The 21,451-nt window shown below is 46.3% G+C and overlaps 1 protein-coding gene across 4 annotated transcripts in view; it reads right to left on the minus strand.

Moving 5' to 3' along the window:
- Window positions 1-21,451, minus strand: part of Dapk2 (death associated protein kinase 2) — a 140,738-nt gene that overhangs the window by 10,779 nt on the left and 108,508 nt on the right. For 2 of the 4 annotated variants that reach the window (XM_076850918.2, XM_076850921.2), the window contains 2 exons: window positions 17,431-17,520; window positions 17,233-17,316 (listed from right to left, as the gene is read on the minus strand). In XM_076850918.2, coding sequence (XP_076707033.2) covers window positions 17,233-17,316; window positions 17,431-17,520 — 174 coding nt within the window. Of the gene's footprint in view, window positions 1-14,460; window positions 14,635-17,232; window positions 17,317-17,430; window positions 17,521-21,451 lie in introns of those variants that run through there. The other 2 variants (XM_076850919.1, XM_076850920.1) reach the window with 2 other exon arrangements.

Here is a 21,451-nt window from a genome sequence, read left to right on the forward strand (position 1 = left end):
GGAACTTGATGAGTACTGTTTCTCTTCCTTTTTATTACTTCTTGATAACTTTACTCCCCCAGCCAAAAAGCAAGTAGCCTTTCTCCTGTGCTTCCCATGGCTTGGTAGGGCTCAAGCATTGGAAAGATTGAGGAAGAAGACATCTATATGCTTCTGGTATTCTATATCCTCTTCCTCCCTCCTTCTATCTATTTCTCCTTTAGCTACCAAGAAGTAATCCAAGAATATACCCCAGAATATCAGGGTGGCCAGGAAGCAAAAAGAAAGAAGAATTGCCCCAGTCCCAAGTATCCCCTTCATGGGCAGCCCCCAATGACCTAAATTCCTTCCACTAGGCCCCGCCTCTTAAAGGTCTACCACCTTCCAGTAGCACCACGGGCTGGCAACCAAGTCTTCAACTTTGAAAAATAAGATACTAAACTGCAAAATTTTTGTTTGAGGTGGTGTTGGTAGGGAATGATATTTTTTTAAAATTTTTTTCAGTTGTAACTAGAAACATACCTTTATTTTATTTATTTTTATGTGGTGCTGAGGATCAAACCCAAGGTCTCCTCACATATGCTAGGTGAGCATTCTACCACTGAGCCACAACCTCAGCCCCAGGAATAGTATTTATAAGTTGAGGCAAAATGCTTTTAGGAAGGGTCACTATTTGACTCAAGACTCCCTGGCAAGAGAAAGACACCAGCTGCCCAGAGGACAAGTGTCACAAGAGGAAATTGGGCAACACTGAAATCACCTGGGTGAGAATTCTTCTCTTTCTACCCACAGCAGCACAGGCCCTATAAGGAGTCATATGCCAGGAGAGCAGGCATCACCTAATTCTTAGGCATCCCCTGAGTCACAGGTGAGGAAACTAAGGATCAGCAAGGGGAGGTACTTGCACAAGTCTCACCTGAGTTAATGGATATCCCCGATCTGGACCTTTAGTCTTCTGAGCCCCATCATATGGTGTAAAGTACTTAGACTTTGGAGCCAGTTAGAATTGGATTTGATCCTAAAATATCCATTTATTTTTCTAGGTGTGCAGTTTCAGGAAAGTCATTTAACTCTCTGAGCTTTGGTGTCCTCATCAGTAAAACAGAAATACTAACTCTTTCTCAGAATTTTTGTGAGAACTAAAGATAATTGCAAACCACCTGGTGCACGGCAGGTACATGACAGCTGGGGACCATCATATTATTGCTTCTCCTACATAAACCACATGGGCCACAGACAGGCAGGAAGAAGGTCAGCTGCTGCACCTCTCAGGCTCGGCTCATGCACGCTTGGTGGTGGTCATGGTTTAGGCATGGGGTCCTGGTTGAAGGAGTCAGACATGTGGAAAGCAGAATGTGCCTTGTGGTTGGGCAGTGAGGATTCTTAAGTGACTGCAGCTGTCCTAGTGCGTAGGGCATGGGGCCACCCCTCTAGCCCCCAGCATGGAAGGCAGAGAAGGGAAAACAAAAAGCATGGCTCTCATTCACATCAAGAGCCCTGCTGACCACAGGTTTTGCAGTCACTAAAGTGGGTGACAGAGGCAGAAACACTATAGAGAGTATCCTATGTGTTCATTTTTATCCTTTTATTGTATCCTGTCAATAAGAAGCATAGTTGTGGCAAAAATGACAACCTTCTGAGTGTTAACACAACAAATATTTTGTATGTTTTGGCTCATTCAGTTTAATCCACACAGAAGTCTTGCCCATGACCCGCGCAGACAAGACACACTGGGTTTAAACAGGCTGGCTGCAACATTAAGCTAAGAAGGTGGTGGCGAAAAATCACACAGCACAGAAAGTAGTATCTAGAAGGCGGGGAAGGACATCTCTTTGACCTTAAGGGTCAAGCTTCCATGCTGGAAAGAGAGTGAGCCCAACCACATTTGGTTTATTATATAATGGGGACATCAAAGGCAGGCATAAGGTTTCAAGGGCAGAGTCTTGCTTCTATGATGTCTCATGGTCAGCAAATTGATTGACATCTTGGCAGGTCCCACCCATCTCAGGTGCTGTGTGGGATCTTAGGCAGAGCTTGAGGGAGACGTTCACCTGCATCATGTGATCAATCCCCAACAGGGAGTTCCCAATGCCAGACTTATCCCCTCATTTGGCTACTATGTGCAACAGTCCACACACACAGCCCATGATGACTTGAGACACAGGAGCACTGCAAGGAATATATTATCATGCCCATTTTACAAAGGGAAAACTGATGCTCAGTGCCTTGCTAAAAGTCACCCATCATGAAGTTGCCAGAACTGGGATTCAAACCCTGAGGCCCAGCCTAACTCCAAAGCCAGGTTTCTTGCTTGAGTTAGAAACCTCTTTCTAAGGGAACAGGGGTGATTTGGGAAGGTCCTGCAGGTTTTAGAGGCTGCAGCAGCACCAGATCTGGGGTAGGTGTGGGTGTGTGTTGGGAGCCTCATTTAAAACCTGAATTTGCTTGTGAGGCAGTCCTGAAAGAGCAGAGAATGGGGTAAATAGCAGCAGCAGGAGGTGAAGAAGGGGAGGGGAGAGAACTAGGACATTAGGTCCACCTCTCTACAGCCATTCCCCTTCTCTTGCCAGTGACTTCAGAGTCCTCCTCCTGGTTTTGAAGGAACCTAACCCTGCCTCAGGCTCTAAGGTGCCGGGTCCCACACCAAAACAAATCACCCTCACTCATCCCCTGGTTTACATCCTCAGTCTATAACAGACCAGCATGTGGACCAGCAAGACAAGATGAGGGGCTGCCAGCTTTTCAGAGAAAGCGTCCGTGGGTAACCTTTCTGTCTGGCACTCACTCCTCAGTAAACATGGTAAAGTCACCCTGTACCTCCATGGGCACATGCCGGGGCAGTCAGACGATAAAGAAAAGCCAAATAACTGTTTAAAATACCCAGCCTGGAGGAAAGGTGGGAGGCTGTAGGACCCTGAAATCCCCCTCCACCACAGAGGCCCCTGGCTAAAGTAACAAGAGCCCAGTGGGGACACCATAGCTGCTTCCTGACTCTTGGCCCAGAGGAGCCACATAGGCGCCTGGGCCAGGGCCCTGGGTATTTTCAGCCTTCAGCAGCCTCAGCAAGTCTGAGAGGCATCAGCCATATTGTATTTCATGTGACCAAGGAATGAGGCCAGCAACATGGCCAGGGGAAGCTGTCCTTATGCCCTTGCCACTGGCATGGGCTCTACTTCCCTTTCTGCTAGTCTTCAGAGTCAGGCATGGCTGAGGCACGTGACAGGGGCTCCTGACAGGTCCAAAGGGCACCAGAAATAGGTGGCATGGGCAACCTTAACTGCCACCAAAAATGCTTGAGATTGTGTCTCTGGCTCCATGATGACTCCACCCTTCGCCTGTTCCCTCTGTGAATATTCTGAGCACCTGCCTCCTTGTGGGAACCATGTTGGAGGTAGAGTGGTCCACCATTCAGCTTTGCCCTGATTCTCCTGCTTTTAGCACTGAAAGTTGCGTGTCCCATGAAACCTCCCAGTCCAGGCAAGCTGGGACTATTGCTTGCTCTTACTGGGGACATTGTTGGCAGTATCTCCCAACACTCCTTATTGGGATTCCTTTTTGAACAAGCTGTAACTGAGCTCCAGGGAAGGCCAGATGCTCTCTCATGTCCATGATGCTAAAAGGTGAAGAGGCTGCCACTGGAATCCAAATCTGCCTGATTCTCCTTGCCCCCACCTCAGGTCAGGCCCTTGTCTGCCTCATTCAGATGGTCCTGGTATCCTTAAACTACCTCTGCCTTCCAGATTTCCTCCACCCTGTCTATCTCTCCCTCACTCTCCAGGTTATTTGCCTAAAGTAGCTCAATAGAATTACCTGGTGAACTTTGCGAGTGCACACGCGCGCGCACACACACACACACACACACACACACACACACAGAGTTTCTGATGCAGGAAGTCTGTAGTGGCCTAGAGAATTTGCATTTCTACAAGTTCCCATGCTGTACTGATGCTGCTGGCCAGGGACCACAACGGGGGCGACAGCCAGCGTCTCGTTGGGGGGTTCTTCTTCCTGCCCAGAAGAATGTAAGCCACCCTAAAAATTTAAATCTCAAATATTTAGTGAATAACAAAACACAACTATTCAGAAATATATTTACAAACGCGAAGCCCCTAATACATCTAGTCCACAAAGAAAAGATGGCTCAGTGGTTTATTTAAGGGGTATATCAAAGGCAGGGATAAGGTTTCAAGGGCAGAGTCTTGCTTTGAGATGTCTAATAGTCAGCAGGTTGACTGGCATCTTCTCAGGTCACACCCATCCCAGGAGCAGTGTGGAATTTTTAGCAGAGATTGAGAGGGAAGTTCACCTGTATCAGAAGTCAATCCTTGTGGGGAGAGTCACAGGAAGTTCCCAGTGCCGGACTTATGCCCTCACAAGGCTACTATTTGCAACATAGTCCACACACAGCCCATAGAAGGTCCATGACAGACCCCACTTAGAGAACTAAGGCTCTGATAAAGTCTCACAAAAACCTCTGGATCGCCCCCTAACTCACTGAACGGAGGCCAAAGCATGGGTTCAAGTCCCTCTGTGGCCCAGCCCCCATCATCTCAGGCCCCACTAGCAGGCTATACTACACCTCTGTGTCTTTGCTTATGCTGGTCCTGGCCCCTCCACAGACACAAGTCTTCTTATCTTTTAAGCCTATCTCAAATGCTCCCTCCCTGGATGCCTCCCTGGGCCTCATCTGTCAAAATGAAGGTCTCCTTCCCCAGCTCCCAGCTTAGCTCCTATTTCATTCTCTTGTACTTGGATTCCTGTAGGACTGTTTTCCCATTTTTGTCTCTATGTTTAAGTGGATATGATCCCAGGAGACAGAACCAGGATGATAGAGGAATCTTTGGAAAAGCAGATTTGAGCTCAACCTGAGAAATAATTTGTAGTAATAGTTTGATGCCAGCTTTTGAGAATTGTGCCAGGGGATTGCAAGCTCCCTGTCACCCCTGAGCATCTTCAGTGGGGTGGGATGAGCATCTACAAAGTCTTGGCCCCCAGTTAGGCCAAGTACTGCCCATCTCAACTTCCCTCTCTGGCCCTTCTCTCACCAAGAGAACCTGGCCTTCCTCCAAATCCACAGCCCTGGATTCTAGACCAACTCCCAGGGTTGGACTTCACTAGAAGCAAGTGATCATTGGCAAGCATGACACTCTGTCAGTGGCCTTCACTGTCTAAACATAAGGAGTGACCAGCGGTGGCACCCTCCTGCTCCATATAGCCCCCTGCCCTCCTCTGACTACCACCTCCCCCAGGAGAACTAACTCCATCTTGTCACAATCACCACCTTCCCTCATCTACTCACACCTCCCTAGACTGAAGGAAGCAGCTGATCTATGGGTAAACTGAGGATCTACAGCTGCACCCCCAGCCTGGGCTCCTTGGGAAGAGGATGATTATTTCCTATAGCCCAGTGCTATGTAGATGCTTAGGTGTGTATGTTTACCTTCCACACCTCTTCTTGCCTATGGCACCATACTAGGAAGATGTACAGCAGCAGGTAAATACCCTCTTGTCCTTTCCCATCGACACTGGGAAGGAGCCTGTGAAATCCATCTCAGCCAAGAAGGTAATGCCTGCCATCCCTGGGGGATATTTCACTGTTGAAATCAGACTTGATTGCAGTGTGGTGTTACCTGTTTATCAGTTGATTGGTCTGGAGAGGGAAGATAAATTTTCTGAGTCTGGACTTCTTAGGGCTTGGTGGGGCTTTCCAGGGTCAGCACTGATGATCAGAGTTTGGTGAGGTCTGCAGTCTGTACCATTTGAGAAAATCTGCTCATCTTCCTCGCCCACCAAGAAGTGTTCCATCACTTCCAAAGCCTGCAGCTTGCTTATTTGAAAGGTCTGAGAAAGCCATGACCCAGGGGACCCAGCTGGGAAACACCCGGGTCTCAGTTTGACTTCTTCCAAGCTCTAGGTCTCATGAGCATTCCTGTTTCCGCTCCTTCCCAGGGCTAGCTGAGGTCACAACCTTATGAAAGAATGCAGGGTCACCCAGCCCATCTGAAATTTCCTCTCCGTGTGTGTGAAAGGAGATATGTCCAACTGTGAACACACACAGCCTACATCCTATGACTCAGCAGATGCGGCTGTCCTCAGCCACATCTCTTGGCTCGTCAAATTGACAGCCTCAGAGGCCTGACAGCATCCCAATAGATGTTGCTGAGTCTGGGCCCACGTGAGTTTTCTCCATGAGTCCTTTTGGACAAAACCCAGACACCTAGATGCAGCCAGATGCATGCTACCTCCAATACCTACATATGCCAGAAACACAGACCCCCACATAAAGCCAGACACACAGCCAGATACACCCAGACACAGTCAGACATACATATATAAAAATAGACTGACATGCACATTCAGAAACAGACATATCCGGTGAGATAACCCCACATACAAATCCAAGTACACCCCCAGAGTCCTGGCCAGGCAGTACTGATCAGGTAGTGGTCCACTGAGACAGATTCATACAACACACCTAGGCAAACCCCAAAACACACAGACACATAGTGTTGCACATCGACAGAGAGACAAAGGATTCAGAATCAGGTCTGTCCTGTGTGCCTGACCTTGCATGCCTCTGTCAAGCCCAGCAGATAGACACTGGCTTTGGCAGGGCCCTCTGCGTCTCTGACCCAGAACAAGTGACACAATGGTCAGATGAGAAGAAAATGGAAAACAGTAGAGCTATTAATTCACCACAGTGTAGTTAATCCCCAGAAAAGAATTTTCATTCCTGTATTTATTTGGTAGCTTTCCAAAATTCAGCCATGGGAAGGCATAAGGACGAGCAATCCGAATACTCTTGAGACTTCTCTTCCCTTATCAATAGAATCTTACCCATCCCTTAAGGCCAGATTAAAGGCTACCCTTGTCCATGTAGTCCTCTAGATCCCCCAGGAAGAAATAGCAGTTTCTCCCAAGCATCCTCAGAGCATGCTACATATTTCTCTTTAGCTCTAATTTCTTTCTAGTCACCTTTCTTTGCTTGTCCATTCATTAGATAATAAATACTCTGTTTTCCATATGCCTAATCAAAATTCTGACTAGAGTAGGCCTTTACCACCAATGCGTACTGAACTGAATCCATCCAGGAGTGGGGGCATGCTAGGAGAGGGTGGTTGCCCAGAGTCTGTTCCAAGGCTCTTGTTTTGGTGCCTTGCCAGCCTGAGGTCCCACGGCTTTCCTTACCACTTTGGATCAACCAATGGAAGAAAATTCATTCATTTAATTTATCCTACAAATACGTACAGAGCATCCTAGGCCCTGTACAGAAAACAGCAAATGGACACATTTCTGCCCACATTGAGCTTATGATCTACCAGAGGAGACGGTCAAGATTTTTTTCTTTTTGTGGAGATTGAACCCAGAGCCTCCTGCATGCTTGGAAAGGACTCTACTACAGAGTTACATCTCTAGGGTCTTTTATTTTTTTATTTTGCTAAGTTGTCCAAGCTGGACTTGAACTGCAATCCTTCTGCCTCAGCCTCCTGAGTAGCTAGAATTATAGGTGTGTGCCACCATGCTTGGTTAGAAAATTTTAAATGTTTGTTGTAGGTTGAATTTTGTCTACATCTTCCTAAATTCTTCTCTAACTCTCCATACCTCACACTGTGCCCCTATTTGGAGATAGGGCCTTTGCAGGTATAATTAAGGTGAAATCAGGTCATATTGTGGGCCCTAATCCAATATGACTGGTGATCTTATTATAAGAAAAGATCAGGACAGACACACACACATACAGCAGGTAAAAGCACAGGGAGTACACAACCATCTGTGAGCTAATGGGAGAGGTTTTTGAAGAAACCAGCCCTACTATAACTTGGTCTTAGACTTCCAGTCCCTGGAAAAAAAATTCTATTGTTTATGCCATCCAGTCTATGGTGTTTTGTTATAGGATTTCTTGCAAACTAATATAACACCAAAAAAAAAAAAAAAACAAAAACATGAGAAAACAGGGTGGGGGCAGATTGTCAAAATCCTGCATTTTCTTCTTAAAAAAAAAAAAAAAAAAAAAGTTTGTTACATGAACCAGGCTTGGTAGAGCTCCCTGCAAGCCCAGTGACTTAGGAGCCAAAGCAGGAAGATCTCAAATTTGAGGCCAGCCTGGGCAACTTAGTGAGGGAGACTGTCTCAAAATAAGAAATAAAAGGACTGAGGATGTAGCTCAGTGGTAGAGCACTCCTGGGTTCAATCCTCAGTACTAAAAGCAAAACAAAACAAAGAAGTTATTACACATTTGAAGTCTGACTGGAAAGACTGTTCTCTTGCACCCTGACTCCTGCCAGAGCTCTTTCTGACTCCCCGGCAGGACCTTTCTGGAGGAGTCCCTTGATGATGGTCTCCAGCATCAATGTGATAGAGAAAGGCCTCCCTCCTGCTTTCTCCTGTTTCATAAACTGTTGCTGAGTAAACCGAATCAAGCATTCTACAGGCATGTCTGAGAGAAAGAGTAAGAAGCAGAACTGGTCCCCAGGAGCCTTTCACCCTGAGCCCCCGTATTGACCAGTAGAGTCCCAGTATTGACCACGTTGGTCAACTTCTACATTTCTCAGATTACTCTTTTGGCCGGAGGCCTCAGAGTATAATTAATTATTCTCTCTCTCTCTCTCTCTCTCTCTCTCTCTCTCTCTCTCTATATATATATATATATATATATATATATATATATATATATAATTTATTCATTCATTTATTTATTTATTTATTTTTTGCCAAGTCCTTCAAAGTTGACCAAGGTCCTTTACAAAATTGGTTTCAAAGAGACACTCATGACAAGTAACACCGATGTTATTGTCACCATTTCACAGATGAGAAAATCCAGCCCACAATGTTTACTGTCCAAGGTCCAACAGCTGAAGAGTATCAGGACTTCACCTAAGCTTTATGGCTTTGAGTGCAGAACTATGATAAGGACGGCTAAGAAATAGAGAGGGGAGCTGGGGTATGATAGAGCCTCTCTTTGGCTCAATTCCAAATAGACAAACTCAAGTGCAAACCCAGGCAAATGGCTCAGATGACTTTTCAAACCCCAGCCTCCAGGTTTCAATCCAAAGAGACATGAAGGTCTCTGGGGCATAGGTTGACAACAGCCTGTTTGGCTTTGGAAGTTGTCCTTGGATCCATGTTGTTAGGCAAACTCCAATGGGAGGTGATGTGAGGAGGTGAGGCTGGGAGGCATAGGGGTGATTTCTACCCTTTCTCTTTAAAGTGGGAATAAAAACCCCATCCCAGGTATTCTCACAGGGTGGCGTGATGATCTCTGATGGAGGTGCCAGTAAAAGAACACGTGACAAAGCCCACCGTGGAGTCAAGAGGGAAAAAGCACACAGGGATGGCCACTGTACTATCTGAATAGAGGCCACTGAAGCAGCCAATCGTCATTGAGTTTGGCTTCTTTCACTTCACTTTTTCCCTTTATTATTTTCAATGTAACATTTGGTATAAGCAAAAACAGACAACTAATAGGTAATTTAGGATGCATAATAATAAAATTAACTCCCATGAGCTCACGGTAAACTGGGTGCTGGTCCGAATATTGGCAACAACCCAGTGCTCACCCTATTCTCCTCCCTATTTCAGCCGCCCTGACATAAGCTTCACCCTGAATTGGGGATAGTCACCGCTTTGCTTCTGAAATATAATGTTATCACGTTTGCATGTATCTCTAAACATATGGTATAGATTTTGAGCTTTAAAAAAAATAGTATCATACTGTACGTGGTTCTCCAGGATTCTTTTTTCATCCATCACTGTGTTTCTCCAGGAAAAGCAGAGAAAAACGTGGATGTGGGGGAAGGCAAAACTGGGCCGGAATCCAGATTCCAAGTACCCCAGCTGTGTGACTGCATGCAAATTTCTTAACTCCTCCAAGTCTCCGCTTCATCATCTATAAAATGAGGCTTTCATTTCCCTTACAAGGTTATGAAGAGGATCACATGAAATGTGTGAAGAATGTTCCTATTGCAGAGCAGTTTTTTTAAAAAAATTATTGTGAGCTCTTTTTCTCCCCCTTTCACTGGAGGGTGGCGGATCACAGATCCACAGGGGGGAAAAATACTTACAAAATGATTTCTCCCTAGAAAATATAATAAACTGTTTTCTAGGTTAAGAGCTGGGAACATAAATTTTATTCAATAAGAAATTACTAAGATATATGCTTAGCTATATATTATGAATTGCTAATAGCTGGAGGGAGAGAGAAAGAGAATTTGTGGGAGAGAGGGAAAATCAAAGAAGAGAGAAACTGTTCATGGGAGGTCACCAACTGTGTCTCTACTTTTGGAAATGTCAACCCATTGTTCACAGCTGTTCAACTGTTCCAGTCCCTAAGCCTATTAAGGTTTGCTTAGAATGGGATTCTCTCAGTAGACTACCCAGGAAGATATTCTTTGAGGTACAGCAACAGTGAATAGAACATTATCAGAATGACATCAAGCTAGGGACCAGATGGAAAGAAAGTTCTACAAACCTATGCCAGATACAATTCCTTTCAACACCACAGTCCTCAGTTTAGCTCTTTTCACATATACTTGCTTCTTTATGGAACAGAAGGCTTGACTTTTTTTATATATAGAGAGAGATTTAATGATTTACCTCTTACAGTATGACCTTCATTTGCTTCCAAAACCAGGTTTTTGGCAAATAAACATCTGAATGGAAAAGGCAAGCATAATCTAAGATCTGTAGTCAGGAAAGCTGGTGAGATTGACATTAAAACACAGCACACTTTAAAATATTGATATACTTATTTGTGAAATATTAATGCAACATCCTGAAACACACAGCAAATGCTCTGGGGCAGGACACCCTCAGACCTCTTCAAAGAATTGCATCTTAACTGTGCATGACTTTTATCCCTGGAAATGTTCCATTTGCCTCAGAGCACACTGTGGCTTCTTTTAGCCTTGAAGTGTCAGCTGGCCAACACATCCTCCTTCAGAGCCAACAGAATGCTCCTGGTTCCCCTAGGCTAGCTGTTCCACTCATCCTGTCACCTGCAGGCCAGCAGCCATCTGTTAGCAGAGAGCCACAGTGTCTGGGGCAGTGTCTGGGAGTGGCATTGGCGCCTGGCTTCTGGCCCCAAAAGGCATCCTCAATGGATAAGCATCCTCAAAGGCCCTCTCTGCCCCTGCCTGGCCCTGTGCTTCCCAAAGGGTTCTTGGAAATCTAGCAGATGCTACCAACACCAGAGAGCTGTCTCAGTCAACAGGGCTTTATATAACCTAGACAGGAAGATCAGGAGGAACAGTCGGTGGGCATGATGGAGTAGACCCCTTTAGAGCAGAGACTGTATTTCCTTTTCCCTAATCTAACCCCAGCATTTAGGACACTGCCAAACACATAGTGAGAATCCAGTAAATACTAGTTCCCTGTCTGCCTTGAAGCCATGGGGTTGGCTGCTAGGCTGTCCTCACCCAGGGGCAATATCTTTTTAATAAGGAAATATGTATAGAAACAAGTATGACACTTTCTTTCATTTCTAAGAATGAAGGACAAAGTAGGTAACAGTAAAATACAAGTGCCAGCCTGTTAAAAATGAGGCAAAACTAGCTGGGTATGGTGGCACATGCCTATAATCCCAGCAGTTCAGGAGGCTGAGGCAGGAGGATACTAAGTTCCAACCCAGCCTCTGCAACTTAGCAAGGAAGGCCCTAGGCAACTTAGTGAGACTCTGAGTCTAAATAAGATATTTTTAAAAAGGACTGGGGATGTGGCTCAGTGGTTAAGCACCCATGGGTTCAATTCCCAGTATCGGGGAAAAAAAAAAAAAAGAGGCAATCTATTTCCTGGAAGGCCCACCACAGTTTATTGAGCTGAAAAAAATGAGCACTGTACTAAGAGTCAGGAAGTTTGGGCTTTTACCAGACATTTCACAGACTTTCTGTGTGAAGCAAGAAGTTGTCACTTCCTCTCTCTAGGCTTTCTATTTCCTATTCTGTAAGAATGGTTGGGCTAAGATCTAAAAGGCTAAGCCTATGATCATGATCAGACAAGCCTTTCATAGCTCTCTTCCCAAGCAGGAGAGGAGCCACCTCCCTCCACCACAAATGACTTCCTAGTAGTGCCCAGTGAGCCCATGTTGCAGAATATTTCCTGCTGATTTATATCACCAGGCTCAGTCAAGAATCCTTCACGGGTCCAGGGCGCTGAGTGCAGTCAGAAATTCTCAGCCTCAGTTGTCCTCCCAAACTGGAACAAGGTATGGGGCTGGTTCCGCCTGAAAACTGGGGAAGCCCAGGACGCACGGGTCAGTTGCGGAACTTTCTGCAGCATGCTAGCAGGCCCCCTCCATATTGCTGGGAGAGTTTCTGAAACTGCATGGCCTTTCTGTTCTTTAGGGGCCATTTTGTTCAGAATCCATCTACAGGGTGAAGGCAGCTTGGCCTGCTCTCTCACAATGTGCTTAAAACTGCTGACACAGGGAGCCCAACTAAGGAACCTTTCCTTTCTACCCTTTTGATCCCTCCCAGCCCTGTACTTCCTGGCTCACTTCCTCAGCTGGTTCCCTGGCTCACTTTCCACAACTCCCCTCCCTTCCCCTTCTATGTACTTTCCCACTCTCAGGGCCACCCCTTACTTCTTCACTTCTGACTTCCATGGGTCCTCTCTTGAGTCTGGTCAGCAACACCATTCTCTTGGCTGGGAAAGCAGGGCCTGGATTTCTGCCATGCAGGTACCCTTGCCATATTCCCCCAAAGGTCCAAGGAATCCATCTTTATCCTCTCCTTTCTCCCTTGGGCCCTTCTTTACGCTCTTCTATCTGCATTGTTAAAATTCCCATCTCTATCTTGGCCATAGTCGGCAGGTATTGTTTACCAGGGTTTAAGAACCAAAGAGTACCATATAACAAAGTACCACAGACTAGGTGTCTTAAATAACAAAAATTTATTTTCTCAAGAATTGTAACATCAAGGTGTTCACAGGGTTGGTTTGTTTCTGAGGCCCCTTTCCTTAGCTTATAGGCCATTTTCCGTGCCCTGTGTCTTCATGTGTTTTCCCCTCTATATCCAAATCTCCCCTTCTCTCTCTATCTCTCTTGATTTTATTTTTTAAAGAGATGGGTTCTAGCTATATCACCCAGGCTGGCCTCAAACTCCTGGGCCCAAGCGATCCTCTTGCCTTAGCCTCCCCAGTAGCTGTGACAATAAGGCAGGCTACTGTGCCCATCAATACCCACCACTCTTTTTTGTAGTAATGGAAACCCAAGACCTTGTGCATAGGAGGCAAGCACTCTACCACTGAACGACATCCACAGCTCTTCCGATAGCCCCCTTCCTTTTATGAGATAGGGTCTCTCTGAGTTGCCCAGACTGACCTAAAAAATTTGTAATCCTCCTGCCACAACCTCCAGAGTAGCTGGGATTATAGGCTTGTGCCACCGTGCCTGGCTGATTCTTCTTTCATTTTGGTACCAGGGATTGAACTCAGGGGCACTCAACCACTGAGCTACATCCCCAGCCCTATTTTGTATTTTATGTAGAGACAGGGTCTCACTGAGTTGCTTAGTGCCTCACTGTTACTGAGGCTGGCTTTGAACTTGCAATCCTTTTGACTCAGAGCTGGAGGCATTACAGGCGTGTGGCACTGTGTCCAACTAATCTCTTCTTATAAAACCAGTCATAGAGAATCAGGGTCCACCTCAGTGAACTCATTTCATTTTAATTACTGTTTAAAGACCCTGTCTCCAAATATACTAATATTCTGTGGTGGGAAGGGTTAGGATTTTAACATATGAATTTGTGGGAGACATGATTAGCCCATAGCAGCAGGAGTGGTACAGGGGTGGTGTGGGGAGCCCAGGCCTTTTATGCTGGCGTCAGGGTTGGAGACCTTTAGAGAAGGATGCAGAAGGCAGACACCCTGAAGGCAGGAGGGGACAATTTAGAATCACCTTCTGAGGTTCTGTCCCCTCAGCACCTCCAAGTCGTAGGCCCTTGGGCTACAGGAAATCAGAAGAAGGTAGCCCTAAAAGAAGCCAAGCCTCAGATAAACCAAAAGTTTAATAAAAATGAAAAATATTACAGCACAGTGGGCTGACAATAGCTGTTCTAGAAGGTCTAGTATGTTGGTCACTCTGATATGCTGATTCCAGTGGGTTCTAGGAGGTCACAGATTGGTCCCTCATATTCCAAGATTCTCTTCACTGTTCCCTTAGTGGGAGGTCTCTGTCTTCCTGGTGTGATTTCTGACCAGGCTGGTTCTGAACTCCCTCACCCTGTGAGGAGAGCTGCCTAAGTCTGACCTTCATGCCGGGATGAAGATGATGTTTTACATCATTTCCCGAAGTCCACACCCCGGCCCAGGTTCTGAGATTGGCAGACAGATAAAAGCCAGTTTCATGAAGAATTAAGAGCTTTGGAAGTACTGGAGCCTCCTCCACAGGAGAGAGCCAGAACTCCCAGGGTCTCCTGGCTCCCCTGCAAATTTTTCTGAATCCTGCAGGCTCCTCTCTTGCAAAGTGCTTAGGAATGTGGAACGCCTGGCTGCTGGTGATGAGCTGGGTCCAAGAGTCTGCACAGAAGGGAGCCCCGCTGGGCCTGGACCTCCCTGGCAGCCACTGCAAGTCCAGCCAAGTTAGGAGGTACTGCTCCTCCTCCGAGGGTGGAGGGCTTTCCTCTTGGCGATGTCCTCCTCAGTGTCACTCTCACAATTCCTCTGGGGGAAAAAAAAAAAGGAGGCCAGAGCAGGGGGTTATGGGATGCCAGGAAGTGGGTTGGGCTGGGCAGCCTAAGTTGATATACCTCAGCTGGGGCATATCCAGAGACCAGTGGAAGGGAGGGGTCTGGTGGGGGGCTTAAAATGAGGCCAGACTAACAAACTTGAGGCCTCCTTGGAGGCAGGAAAGCAGGTAGGGCATCTAAGGGAAACCAGGCACCAAAAGTCACCCAACCATAATAATGAAAATACATCTGGTGCCCTTTGTGGCCACACATAAGGATAAGTTGTCTGTGGGCTGCTAAGTCTCTGCTCAGTTTAGAGAGAGGTAAGCTATAGGTTCCTCCCCAAGCTCCAACAGCCACCATTCCAACCCCTCCACCTTGACTGACTTCCACTGCACCTTCAGCAAGCCTTGCCCTGCAGCTCTTCCAAGGAAATGACTTCTGAAAAGCTCATTTTTATGAACAAGGAAAGAAGTAGACAGTACAGTCTGTCCATCCCGACATGGCTAAAGCAGAGTCCAGGTAACTACCCAGAAGGTATGATGTCTTTCTGTTCGGCTCACACCAATTAATATAATTATTAAAATTATTAGGGGCTGGGGTTGTGGCTCAGGAGTAGAGCACTCGTCTGGCATTTGCAAGGCATGGGATTTGATCCTCAGTACCACATAAAAATAAATAAGTAAATGTCCAACTACAACTAAAAATTTTTTTTTAATTATTAAAAGAAGAACTAGGGCTGGGGTTGTGGCTCAGCGGTAGAGCCCTCGCCTAGCACGTGCAAGGTCCTGGGTTCGATCCTCAGTACCACATAAAAATAAATAAACAAAAGAAAGATTAAAAACAAAAAAGAACTAATTCAGACTTCATAAAGTCATCTTAAAAAAATTTAAAAATTGTTAGATGTTCAATTTCAATATTCCCCAAACAAAAGGGCCCTATCATTACCTTTTTTTTTTTTTTTTTTTTTTTAAGAAAAGTCCCTTTGTAAAAACTATGTCTGTTTGGGACTCAATACTTTTCCACTTGTAGAATGAGCCACAGAGCTAATAATGCTGAATGTTTGAATAAAAAGAAAACTATCTTCAAGTGTTTGTGCTAGGACAAAAATTAGGAAAGGAATGTATGTTCTTCACCATTACTCTCTGGTCCTCTCTCTCCACACACATGGCAATGGGGTCAAGGGCTCATGAAAGGCATGTCTGCTCCCTGTCATACACCCTCCCAGGCTGGCCTGAGCCAGCAGGAAATCCAAGGGCAAGGTTAACTTCAGCCAAATACATCCTGGACCAAGTCTGGCCATTATAATAAAAATAACTCAAGCTCTGATGACCAGCAACTTTTTATACCATGAGTCAGAGCCAAACAACAAAAAAGTAAGCTGGGTAAAGACTGCATGTGATTGACAGGTATACTCAGAGGGAGAGTGGTCCAGTCCCCTTTATAGCAGGTCAGGGAAGCAGCCAGAAAAGGGATACAACTTGGCCAAAGCCTTGTAGGTTTCTGGAGTCATAAATCCTCAAGTCTTAGCAAGAGCAGGAATAAACCAGAGCTCAGGCTGAAGAAAGAGAACTCCGGGATACATGGGGGGAGTAGGAAGTACGGGAAGTGCTGGGTCCTGGGATGGCCCAAGTGCTGTGTATCTTGAGGCTGATCAAGTGTCTCAGACAGTTGATTCTCTGTCCCTTCTTTAGCAAGGAGTCACCTTCTGTCCTGGCCTGTACCAACTCAGACCCTCCTGGGTGACCCCCTTCACCTTTGCAGTGGGGAAGCTTCCAGGGAATCCCTACAGACTGAAATACTGACATTAGTGTTGTATTTTAAAGTGTATAGGAGGATTTTAAACAATAGTAATAATTGCTTTCATGTATTGAACACTTACATGACAAATTTCAGGGACAGGTCACTGCAACCCCATGTTTATTCTATGAGGTAGGAACTATTATTTAATTCGTTTCACAAATGATGACATTTTGGCATAGAGACATTAAGTAATTTCCTTAAGATCACTTAGCTAGTAAGTGGCAGAATTGAATCCCGGCAGTCTGGCTCTAGAGGCTCTAGAGGCTATTCTCTTCAGCATATCCCATTATAAGATACATAAAACTATAACAAGAAACCATCCTAATATTATTATTGATAATGGTAATCTAAAGCAAGCTAGAAATGGGAGAATTGAAAAGAGGATGTAAAATTCCTATTCTAAAGTAGATTTTTGGATCATCAGAGATAAATTTTGGATGGTCTCTGGTATTCATTCTCCAGAGTCCCCACCATCCTCTGAGGACTATAAGTCTTCAGGGCAGTTCTAGAGGGATGGGGAGGAGTGGGAGCAGCAATCTCTTCAAAGATGGAGCAGGAAAGAATTTAAGATTCTCCAAAAGTTCATGCTGCCTTGTTGGAGCACCCCACCCAGCACCAGCCAGAGGCTCCCCAAACATATACCTCTGCTGACTACACACTAGCTCCAGGGCAGAGGAAGACTGGAAATAACTAGTACTCACCTGCCTCAACAGGGGAGGGAAGGTCCCCCTACTTTCAAGCTTCACACCACCCCCAGAATTCTGCCCCAAAGGGTCCTGCATTTACCCACCAGGTCCTCATTTGGCCTCAGGTGCACCTTCTTCATCAGGGAGCGAGTGAGGTGATTGCACAAGGACACGATGCTGAAGGACAGCTGAGGGAGGGAGGGAGAGAAAACAGATGCCAGGTGAGATTGTGCTCAGGGACCCTGAAGAGCAGCAGGGTGCCTGGCTGGCCCTCTCCCCCAACCACTCCAAACCACACATACCTTCCACCTCCTGCGGACATACTGCTTCTTGAAGTTCTCCAGGTTGACCAGGGACTCCCTGCGCACCATGGCTTGCTGGTTGTCCACCGGCTACAGGACAAAGCAGAGCGTGATGGTGTCAATGGGCGTCAGACAGCAGCTGCCCACCTCCCTGCAGAACCCTAGCCACACGCTGTCCTCAACCTGCCCCAATACCTCCCTGCCAGGCAGGGTGTGCAGTGGGAGCGGTACAGTGACGGCAATGGCTACAGATGTCTCAGCTGCTCAGGAGATGGATGCCCCTGAGCTATTATTACTACACCCAGATACACAAGCCAGTGTGGCTGGAGGCCCAGCTTCTCCTGAAGTGGGAGAGCAGGAGGCAGGGGCTTCAATCACACATCACTCTGGGGACAGGGTCATTTTCTGGCAATCTGGGATGCTCCCTGTATGCTGGACTGGCTCTAGGTTTAGCAAAATGGATGGCCTGTTGGCAGACAGAGCATTAATACATCTTTAGAAAATAAATGGAAGGAAATAGGGGCTTTGGTGGGAGTCAGGTGGAGACAGATGTGTAACTGCCCTTCATTGCCTGGCAGTCGAGGCTTAGCTTAAATCTCAGCTTCTCAAAGAAGCCTGATATGGCTTCTCTGAGCCTCAGTTTTCCTATCTGAAATGCAGGATAATAACGTGTCACAGGGTTGTTGAGGCTTACATAAAGAATTTAACCTAGCACCACTCAATAAACAGTAACAAGTTATGTCCATCTCCTCTCAAATCCCTCCCCCACTTTTTTGACACTAGGGATTGAATTCAGGGGTGCTTAACCAGCACAGCACATCACCAGCCATTTTTAAATATTTTATTTAGAGACGGGGGCCTCACTAAGTTGCTGAGGCCGGCTTTGAACTTGTGATCCTCCTGCCTCAGCCTCCCCAGCCACTGTGCTTACAGGTGTGCACTACCGTGCCCAGCTCCCTCTTTTTATAAAATGAGGCTTTCCTAAGTCATGAGATAGGTTTTAGGGGTTCTGTGAATCTCTGAAACAGTTTGCAAATTTTCGTGTGTGAATGTGTACGTGAGTGTTCATAGCAACCTAGTCATAAAAGCTAAGTAGAAAAAACCCAGATGTGCATCAACTGATGAATGGATAAAGAAAATGTGGTATCCATACATGAAATATTATTCAGGAATATTATACATGAAAACAAATAGAGTATTGATACAAACTACAGCATGAATGAATCTTGAAAACATTAAACGGAAGAAGCCAGCACAAAAGACCACATATTGTGTGATTCCATTTATATAAAATGTGCCAGAATAGGCAAAACCAGAGACAGGAAGTAGATCAAGTTGCTAGGGGCTGGGGAAAGGAGAGAATGGGGGATGACTACAAAGGGTATGGGGTTTCTTTCTGGGATAATGAAAATGTTCTGGAGTAAGAAAGCAACGGTGGCTGTATAACCTTGTAAATGTACTAAAAAGCATTGGATTGTATGTTTTAAAATGGCGACTTTTATGGGTTATAAATTATGCCTCAATAAAAAACCAATTTAGTGTGTCTGCACAGACAAGCATTTCTTCTGAGTCGATAGCTTTCATAGATTCTCAAAGGATCCTATGACCTCAAGAAAACGAGCTGCCCGGGATGACCCCTAAGGTTCTGTGCAGCTTTTTTCTCACTACTCTGACAACCTGCTCACTGCAAAGCCATATTTGCCCCTGGTGAGTGCTAAGGGTGGGTAGCTCACTGACTCCCCAGGGCTGGTCTTGTCTCTTAGCCACATTGAGAGCACATTTCCATTCTTGTTCATCTTTCATCATGGCATCAGGAACCAGAAGAAAGCCAATGCATACTGGGCCTGGGCTGCTCTGGACTTGCATCTGGCAGGGGACCCATTGCAGGGCCTTTCTCTAAAGCCCCCAGAAGGCCTCCAAGTGTTCCAAAGCCTAATGCAAGTGGCATCTGCTTCCTAGAGCACTTCCAAGAAATAATGTCTCCCTCCCGGGCCTGACCAAAGCACCTGCATGCTCCATTCCTATGTGCAGCAGCTGTCTCTGCCAGCTCTGTAGTGGAGGAATCCCACCACTGGAAAGCACAGAAACTTTTCCATGTCTATGTCAAAGCCTCCAGCCCCTCTCTCCTCTCTGCCCAGAACCAACAACTCTGGGTACTTAATAGCTGCCTGGTTATTTCCCTGAGCTGCTCAAGAGATAAACTGGAATAAATTGCAGGACCTGAGACCTACTCATTTCATCAGTGAGAGGCCCAGGTCACCCTCTCAGTACACTGCAAGGGTGTCATGAGTCTGTCAGTGAGATGCAGAGTTTTGTGGGGGTCAAGGAGCAGGGACAGAGTTTTAGCAACCCTGAAGTAGATGGGAGGTGGGAAGGCCAGGGGCTGCTTATCTTCCCAAATGAGCACACAGTGGTTTGGGCAAAGAGTGCAGGAAAAAGAGGAGGGGAAGGAAGAGACAGAAAAAGGGAAGAGAAATGGATGAGGGCACAGAGGGATCACCAGGCCACGCCCAGCTCTCCTGGACCCTTTCCTTAACCACCTATCGCCACATCTGCAGGTCCAGCCTGGGTCCAGGTCCCACCTGGAAGGGAGGCACAAAAGCAGGCAGAGGACTTTCCTTTGCAACCACAAGAATGGGATTCTAATAAGGAAAGGGATGTAATACACTCTACTGTCATATCCACATAAAAAAAAAAAAAAAAGAAAAAGAAAAGCAGGCAGAGGGCAGCCCACCTGTGCTGAGGACCTGCCTGGCCCTCTGCTCCAAGCCTTCCTGTGGCATTTCAGTGCTCTCCATACAACCCAACATTCTCCTGGAGACTCCCAGGCCAGCATATGGGTTGGCTTCCTGATCCTAAACCCAAGGTCTCAGGGTCGTTGCCCTTGCTCATTCTTACATCACTTAAGTCACTTGGGTCAGGTCTTTCTTCAAACATCACCTCCTCAGGGGAGCCTTCCTGATTCTCCCTAGATAAAACAGCTCTTCAGCAGTCCCTTTGCTTATGCCAGTCTTCTCTATTGCATGTGTCACTGCCAGGCATTTTATTCTGTATCAATTTGGGGATTGTTTTGTGAATCCCACCCTCCTTATTCCTCAAGGCTTCTAGAATCTCCTTCCCCCAGGTGATTAGCATGCTGCCTCTCACTCCTCAAAACCTTTCTACCTCTAACTTCACTCGTGTCTTCAATTCACTCAGCCATGATTTATCCTTTCAGTGGAACCCTGGCAGAGGACGTTTGTCTCTTACAAGGAGAAGTTGATGAGGTGGGGCTAAAAGTTTCAAGAGGGAAGGAACCTCTTTTTGTCCACTTACTGAGGGGTGCCCTCACCCAGGAGAAAAATGGCTGACCTCAGGGCTTGGAAGGTCAACACAGACAAGGGGTCCTGTTAAGGAAAATCCACCCCTTCCTACTGGCCAAGCAGGATAAGTCACTGAGCAGAGGGGTCCAGATGAAATGTCAGGTGGGACCATTTCCAGGGCCATTAATGAAAAGTGATGCAATTACTTCTAGGTTCCTGTCCATCCATATGCTACAAACAATAGCATGACCCCTGAGGAGATGACCATCCAGGCTATGAGTCTGTCAGGCTTACCTTTCCTAATCAATGGGCCTCCCTGGTTGATAAAAGGCTCAATGCCAGGCTAATGCTATCAGGCCAGCTTGGAAAGTCAGAGACAAATTCTGCAGTGAAATTTGCTCCCAGAAGGAATGTGGCTGGAACACTTTTGACTAAATTGAGAATGTGAGGGGAAGGAGGAGTTATGTCCGCCTTCTCCTGGTCCTTTCCTCCTTGCAAACAGTGAAAACCCAATTGACTTCTGACCTTGTGGCCTATCAGTGTCACCAGAAGCCTGGGAAACTTCCACCTGGCTCTTGGGGGTATGTTCTGTGTCTTGGAAGGATGTCAGGAAGGGAGACAAGAAGACAGAAAGCAGTGGTGGCTGGAGTCAGATTTTGTTTATATAGATGCAAATGCCTTTGAAAAGTCTAGTGGGCTGTTCTAGGTCTGTGCCCACA

This window comes from Callospermophilus lateralis, chromosome 3, assembly GCF_048772815.1.
Source record: "Callospermophilus lateralis isolate mCalLat2 chromosome 3, mCalLat2.hap1, whole genome shotgun sequence".
Taxonomy (NCBI): domain Eukaryota; kingdom Metazoa; phylum Chordata; class Mammalia; order Rodentia; family Sciuridae; genus Callospermophilus; species Callospermophilus lateralis.